The 8,232-nt window shown below is 45.9% G+C and overlaps 1 protein-coding gene across 1 annotated transcript in view; it reads right to left on the bottom strand.

The window, feature by feature from the left end:
* Positions 1-8,232, bottom strand: part of SLC22A1 (solute carrier family 22 (organic cation transporter), member 1) — a 76,229-nt gene that overhangs the window by 29,828 nt on the left and 38,169 nt on the right. Inside the window, 3 exon segments of the mRNA XM_006868488.1 lie at positions 4,100-4,206; positions 5,336-5,450; positions 6,573-6,741. Of these exon segments, the coding sequence (XP_006868550.1) occupies positions 4,100-4,206; positions 5,336-5,450; positions 6,573-6,741 (391 nt within the window).

The raw sequence follows: 8,232 nt of genomic DNA, 5'->3' as shown, positions 1-8,232 counted from the left end.
GCAGCGGTAGTGAGGTTGGCCCAGGACCGGACATTGTTTCGTTCTGCTGTGCATGGGGTCGCTATGAGTCGGTTCTGACTCGATGGCACCTGACAACAACAACAATCAATAACTTTGCTGAAAATGAAATAGTAATTAAAGGAAAAGAAGATTCAAAAAAAGGCTTCTGTTTAGCAATAATGTAACTTATAATGTTGGTATTCGATGTTGTTGTTGTTAGGTGCCATCGAGTTGGTACCAACTCAAAGCAACCCCATGCACAGCAGAACGAAACACTGCCTGATCCTGGGCCAACCTCATTACTCTTGCCACGCTTGAGTTCATCGATGCTGCCACTTGGCCAATCCATCTCCTTGGGGGTCTTTCTCTTTTTCTCTGACCCTCCACCTTACCAAACATGATATCTTTCTCCAGCAACTGGTCCCTCTTGACAGTATGTCCAAAGTATGAGAGACGAAGTTAGGCCATCTTGGCCTCCAAGGAGCTCTCTGACTGCACTTCTTACAAAATGGATCTATTGGTTCTTTTGGCAGCCCATGGCACTTTCAATATTCTCCTCCAACACCATAACTCAAAAGCATCAGTTCTTCTACAGTCTTCCTTACTCACTGTCCAGCTTTCACATGCATGTGAAATTACTGAAAATACCATGGCTTGCATTCAAATGTAGATACTACAAGAGTTTTATTGTTCATACTTACAAAATCTAAAAATTACATTATGCAATTTACAACTATATTGATCACATATTATTCTATGATTAAAACTGTTGATAAGCATTACTAAGTATTCTATATGCTCTGGTGTGGGAGGGGGTCCATGAGGCGGCTGACACTATGAGCACTGGGTAGCATCAATCCTAGAGACATCACAAGAAGACACTCACATATGACCTAGTGAACTCAGGTAAGTCTGAGCCCAAGGCAAATCCCCATGTCATGGAGTCAGGTCACATGCTCTGATAAAGAGATTGATTTAAGAGAAAGGACTTTATAACCTTGATTTTCCTGTCCCAAAACAGGAAAACAGATTCACAGGCCTGCCCATCTTTTGGGAGAACCCTTGAATTATCTGCACTTATTAAACCCAAAACCCAAGTCCACGGTCACGGAGTCAATTCTGACTCAAAGTGATCCTGCATAAGGTTTCCAAGACTGTAAATCTTTTTGGAAGAAGAAAGCCTCATCTTTCTCCCACAGAGTGGCTGGTGGGTTTGAACTGCCTACCTTGCAGTTAGCAATCCAGTGCCTATCCTACAGTGCCACCAGGGCTCCTTGTATCTATTAAAGAAATGTAAAAATGGCATTTTATAGTTATTAAGAATTTCCTGATCTCTGTCAGACACCACTAAACTTGTAGTTAACAGCCCAGTGCTTATCTTATAATGCCCACATCAGTATCCACCGGAGACTTTAGGTATCATTTTATCACTACAATATGCTGATAAGGAAACAGTTACAGAGAGATTAAGAAACTTTCTGAAAAATCACACAGACTCCCAATTACTATTAAGAAAATTAGCAAGGGGAGAAGGAGAAGGTATCCACACACCAGATCACACAGATCTTGTAGGCTACAAAAAAAGAGCTTGGTTTTATTCTCTGCGGATTGGGAAGCCATTGAAGGGTGTGGGCTGACAGGCAAAATTAAATTTTATCTGAGTCTTATGATTTGGGAGAAGAGGTCCTGCCAGAATGCTCCTTAAGGGAGAGCCTGGTGAGACTTCTTCTCATGGACTTTGGACATGGGCTCAAGAGGCACCCGTCCCTGGAGAAGGACATCACAGTTGGTAAAGTAGAGGGTCCGTGGAAAGGAGGAAGAGCCGCAACAGGACGGACTGACACAGTGGCTGCAACAATGACCACAGACACGGCAACGATGGTGCGGATGGTGGTGGACGGGGCAGTGCTTGGTTCTGTTGTCCACAGTCACCATGAGTCAGAACTGACTTGACAACACATAACAACAGCAACATGATTCTGGGAAGTCCCTGGGTGGCAGAAACAGTCAAGCTCTTGACTACTGACAAGTTGGCAGTTCAAGCTGACCCAGAGGTACCTTGGGAAAAAAACTCCCAACAAGCCTACTCTGTATACATTGGGGTGCCGTGAGTCAGTTAAGTCTGAAGCAGGAACAAGAGCAGCAGTGATCTTGGGAGAGTGCCACCAGTGAAAGAAATCCGTCTACCATTTGGCTGCAGAGACCATAGACCAAGTGTGGCTGAATGACCACCACTCTTTAAAGAAACATCAGTGGTCCTGCTCCTGCTTTCTCTCCTGACCAGCCTTCCTTCAGTCTTTATACTCACCAGACCCCTCACCCAAGAACCCCACATCTTCCCTCCCTGGTCCTCTCAGGAGGCCTTGCCACAAAAGAAGTAAGTTTCTCCAGTCAAAGGATCCCTAACTACAAACACCCCTTCCTCTGGACTTCCTTTTAAAAATCACTTCTTTGTCCCAGCTGACTGGTCTCATTATTCCCCTCTCCTTCCAATAGAGGGCACTTAACAGCAATGAAGTCAACCTTAGAGAACACAGTGGCTCCATAGGAGAAACTGGAGTTGGAACCACAAGGTAGGAGGTTCAAATCCACTTGCCGCCCTTCAGGAGAAAGATGGGGCTTTCTACTTCCACAAATATTTAAATGCTCAGAAGCCCTATACAGGGTCACTATTAGTTGGAACTGACTTCACAGCACTTAGCAACAACAAAGCCCTCTTTGTCTGGCAAGACAGACCTGGGGGGAGTGAGTGTGACAACACAGGAGTCCAGGTGCCACCAAGAACCACTTTGGGGGAGGGCATAGCCAGGCATTATGGGAGCATCACCAGTGGCCATGGTGTCGGCTAACTCATAGTACTCCCGTGTGCTCCATATGGCTTCCAGTGACTGGTATTCAGAAATAGATCACCAGACCTTTCTTCTGAGAAAACTCTGGGTGGACTCAAATCTCCATCCTCCCACTCAAGGACTCCCAAGATAAAACAAGGAGTCATTCTTTCTCTCTGCAGTGGTACAAGACCACTATATGAAAGACAACAGAAAAGTGAGTATCAGTAGAGACATCCACCAGACACATGCCAGGGGTACATGGGGATCTATTCAAAAAGGTGCAACCAAGTAGCTGGGGTGGGAGACTCAGGCACAGGGAGCAAGCTGTGGGTTGTTGAACGTTGAGGGAAGGATAGGTTAGGGTGAGCCAGGTGTGCTGAAGAGGATGGGATGGATTCTGTAGATCAGTGGTTATTCATTCAACCCTCAACAAATATTTATTAAACATCTACTACGTGCCAGCCACTGCTTTACTGGTTTAAACACTGTTCCAGTAAAAGGTTTACCTAGAAGTATAAACAAGCAGGGGGAGGGGAGCCCCAGAGCCCAGGTGCTCTGCACTGGAGGTGGGGAGGGCAATCTTAAAGCCACAGGATTTATGCAGATGGACTGAACCTTACTACCACTGGGAGGAAATAGGGGTGAGAGACTCTGTCCCCTGAAGGCAAACCAGGCAGAGAGAGGGGCTTGCTCCCCCAGGGGATACAGATTCCTGGGGGCTGTGGGTGGGTCCAGGGGTGTATATGGATTTTCTAACCATAGAAATGTATACGGGTAGAAAGCACACTATTCTCAAGTTCATGAAAAACCGTCTTCAGTCTCAAAGTTCCTGGGAGCCACTGCAATCTCAGCCATGTCTGACCTGAAGTTAAGGCTTGCTATTCCCAAAACATGAGACTGGTAGAACCTGAGGGATCTTGGAAGTCTTTAGGATTTTCAAACCTAGAAAATCCTCCTTATTAAAATGAAGCCTTTCCCCAAGATTCAATTCTTCAGGGAGAAATAAGAATGTCATTTTAGGAGCTCTTTTAGCTCTTGGTGTCAACTCCTAGTAACTGTATAGGCATAGAGGAGAGCAGCCCTCATAGGGTTTCCAAGGCTGAAATCTTTACAGAAACAGACTGTTTCAGCTTTGCCCCATGAAGTGGCTTTCGGTTAGTCACCAGTGCTTCTTTTTGAATACTCAGAAACTTTGACAATTCCATCTCATTCTCTCTCCTTCCGGGAGAGTTGGGCTACCATCCCTGCTGTGTGGGGGTGAGCCTCACCACAGGTACAGCAAGATGAAGGTGTGCTTCCTCAGGCACGGCGTGCGGAACAGGTCTGCGAAGGAGGGGTTCAGCTTCTCAGTGAAGTTCTCTTCAAGGGAGAGCATCTGAGGAGAGTGAGAGCGTCAACCCTACCAGAACTGCAGGGACAGGAGACCACCTGTGGTGTCTTGTGAAGTGAATCACTTCATGTCTCTGCTAGCCATAGTCTTTGCCAATTGACTTTTTCCTAATGCGGCTGGGCAAGAGAAGGTGGCAGGAGATGCTGATAGGATGATATTATTCCATTGTAATTATTAACAGTACATTGCGATTGTAAAAAACTTGGAACTGTATCATGCATATAAAATGAGCCACTTCAGAAGCAGAAGGGGACATTTCACTACCATCAAAGAACTATCAGGAGTGGAGTGTGTTCTTTGGATCCAGAGGCCCCTGCACATTGAACCTTCTCTACCCGTGGACAGAAAGCTGTGACACATGGGCAGGAGCAGCGGAAAAATAGCAGAACCAAGAACCAGAGCACAAAGCAAAGTGGTGCATTTCCCAGCCCACAGAGCATGTTAAGCTGAGTGGCTTTGGACAGAAGGCTTGCTTGCAGAGTAGGGTGTCTCTGGGGACTTAGTTGGGGGAGCTAGGTTTGCTGACCTACAGATTTAGAGTCAAGTGCCTTCAGGCTGAGGCTTATGTTGGAGTGATGTGCCCTGTGAGCATTTATCAGCAGATCTGTAAGAGCTATGTAGCATTGCCCTGACAGAGAGAGGCCTGCCTCTGGGCATGTGTGAGGAGAAGCTGTTCTGACTGGAAAAACGGTGTCCTGAGCATTTCTAATCCTGAACTGTAACCTAGGAAACCCCATCACTATGAGTCTGGTGTCTGAGTTGTATGTGGCCATTGCAATGAATTAATGAACCCAGCTGAATAGAGAAGGCTGTGGGAAGGGTACTTGGTGTCATTTGTTTTGTTTGTTTACACCACTCCAAGAAGCCATTTCCTAAAACAGAACCATGGAGTACTCACAGAGTAGAACTGCACTCCACAGGAGTTTCAAGGGCTGATTGTTTGGAATTGGATCACGAGACCCTGCTACTAAAGCCCCTCTCTGTAGACTAGAACGGCCAACCTGCAGTCACCATTTACACTTCCCAGGGACTCTTCTGAAATCACCAACCCAAAGGAACATTTGGGGATTGCCTTGACAGGATGTGGGAACCCCTTTCAGTCAGCGGTTGTCACCTTGAAATCAGCAGGAGGCAGTCTCCCATTCTTCTGGGCAATGAGGCTCATTATCCTGGCTGCCTGCTGGTCCCTCTTCTGAGACAGTAGCCAGCGTGGAGACTCAGGCACACACCTGCAGACACAGTCATGGCTTGGCATGGTTCCCAGAAGGAGTCTGCTTTGAAGCATGGGCCCACACAGGCGCTCCCGATGCAGGAACAGGGGGGGTCAGTCCTCAGTAAAAGATCCCCCCCTGAAGTTAAAAGACAGAAGGGGAACCCTGCTTCCTAAGCAGCCCTCATCTTGAGTGCAGCCCTCATCTTGAGTGCAGCCCTCATCTTGGAGAGAGGGCCCCCCTGTTCTTTCTGGAAGCCAACAATGCTCCTCCCATTGGGAAAATATTCTCATGCAATGTTTGACCCAGCTAACTTCCACCCTACTTTATTATGGGGTATCTCCTCTTAATTCCACTGCCCATTCTTAACTGTTTTTAACATAGAACAAAAACAGTCCCTGTCCTTTAAAATCAGGCAGAGACCACCCTCTGTTTCAAATAGGTAAGGACGTCATAGAGCAGAGGTTGTGAATCTCAGGTACAAGGGGTCTCTCTCACCTACCCAGATCATCAGGATGGGGTGTGGGGGTCCTGTATCCCTGGATCCCATTGTTTACACTGATTAGAGGAAGGTGGAACCCTCAGCTCAGTGTCCTGTGTGATTTGAGACAGCTGGTGGGCCACAAACTGACCAGCAGACAAGGCTGGGAACAGAAAACCCATGAGTGACTGGCTCGCCACACAACCCTCCTGCTCCCTCATCCAACTACAATCAGAGCTTCTCTGTCAGCTTGTTTAAGCCCTCAACCCTGCCAAGTGTTGGCTGCTGATTGGATTACCACCTCAGCTAGGTTGGCTTAGTTTTGTAATGAATTCATGTACACATATTCCAACTGAGCAGCCCTTCCTTCCACCCCTCCAGCCATCCATCTTCCATTCACTCATTTTTCTGAGGTGCCTCTGAGTGGACCCAAACTTCCAATTTTTTAGTTAGTACCCAACTGTGTTCACTGTTAACACCATACGAGGTCTCTACAATGACGTTGGAAGAACCTACTTGGCACCATGGAGCCTGAGTCCTGAGACACCTGTGAGAGAGAGGCCCTTTCACAGTCACTGAGCTAAACTGAGTGTGTCTGTAAGGGGGAATCCTTTGAGGCAGAGAAAAGTCCTCTCCTTCCCGGGGGAGAAAACACTCACCAGTAGTAGAGGGCAAAGAGGAAGGTGGGCAGGGAGACGGTCAGTTGGAGCCAGCGCCAGTGGGGCAGAATGTAGGCAATGCCTGTAAGCAGCAGCAGGCCCACCGTGAAGGCTGCCTGGTACAAGATGGCCACTGTCCTCCTGTAACTCAAGCCAACGAACTCTGTGACTGAGACAAAGACATGGTCGTTATATGAGCACCTCATCTTGCTATATGAATGCCTTTGGTAAACCACACATCCCTAGGCCTTTCTGTTCTCCTCCTGTGCCTCCCTGGTCTTCACCCTTGCCCTATTCACAGTGTTTTCTCCTGTGTCCTTCCTCACAAGCTCAAAAGTCAAAGCCAACTCTCAGGCTTCCCACACTGAATTTAGAGATCATCTGAAGAACAGATTTGATACATTAAACACTAAAGACTGAAGGCCAGAAGAGTTGTGGGATGACATCAAGAACATCATATATGAAGAATACAAAAAGTCATTAAGAAGACAAGAAAGAAGGAAAAGGTCAAAATGGATGTCAGAAGAGACACTGAAACTTGCTCTCCAGAATAGAGATGCTAAAGCAAATGGAAGAAATGAGGAGGTCCAAGAGCTGAACAGAAAATTTCAAAGATCAGCTCGAGAATACAAAGCCAAATATTATAACAAAATGTGCAAAGATCTGGAGTCAGAAAACCAAAGAGGAAGAACACACTCAGCATTTCTGAAGCTGGGGGAACCGAAAAAAACAGTTGAAAACTCGACTTTGGTTATTGAAGGAATTCTGGTGAAATTATTGAATGATGCAGAAAGCATCAAAAGAATACAGAAGGAATACACAGAGTCACTAAACCAAAAGGAAATGGTTGATGTTCAACCATTTCAAGAGGTAGCATATAATCAAAAGCCAATGATACTGAAGAAAGAAGTCCAAGGTGCATTGAAGAAACTAGCAAAGAACAAGGCACCAGGAATTAATGGAATAAAAATGGAAATCTTTCAAGAAAGTGAGGCAGCACAGGAGGCACTCATTCATCTATGCCAAGAAATTTGTAAGACAACTATCTGGTCAACTGATTGGAAGAAATTCATATTTGTGCCCATTCAAAAGAGAGGTGACCCAACGGAATGCAGAAATCATCAGACAATATCTTTGATGTCCCATGTGAGCAAAGTTTTACTAAAAGTAATACAGAAATGGCTACAAGCATACATTGACAGAGAACTTCCAGAGGTTCTAGCCAGATTCAGAAGAGGCCGTGGAACGAGGGATATCATTGCTGATGTCCGATGGATCTTGGCTGAAAGCAGAGAATATCAGAAAGATGTTTACCTGTGCTTTATTGACTGCACAAAGGCTTTCAATTGTGTGGATCATTACAAGCTATGGTCAACATTACAAAGTATGAGGATTTCCTGAACACTTGATTGTGCTCAGGAGGAATCTGTACATGGACCAATAGGCTGTTGTTTGAACAGAACACGGGAACACTGAATGGTTTAAAATTAAGTATGCGACAAGGTTGTATTCTTTCACCATATTCGTTCAACCTGTATGCTGAGCAAATAATCCAAGAAGCTGGGTTCTATGAAGAAAAACGTGGCATCAGGATTGGAGGAAGACTCATTAACAACCTGCGATATACAAATGATACAACCTTGCTTGCTGAAAGTGAAGA

This window comes from Chrysochloris asiatica, unplaced genomic scaffold (assembly GCF_000296735.1).
Source record: "Chrysochloris asiatica unplaced genomic scaffold, ChrAsi1.0 scaffold00117, whole genome shotgun sequence".
Lineage (NCBI taxonomy): Eukaryota > Metazoa > Chordata > Mammalia > Afrosoricida > Chrysochloridae > Chrysochloris > Chrysochloris asiatica.
Note: the sequence above shows the minus strand (reverse complement) of the source record. Positions and strands in the feature narration are given on the sequence as shown.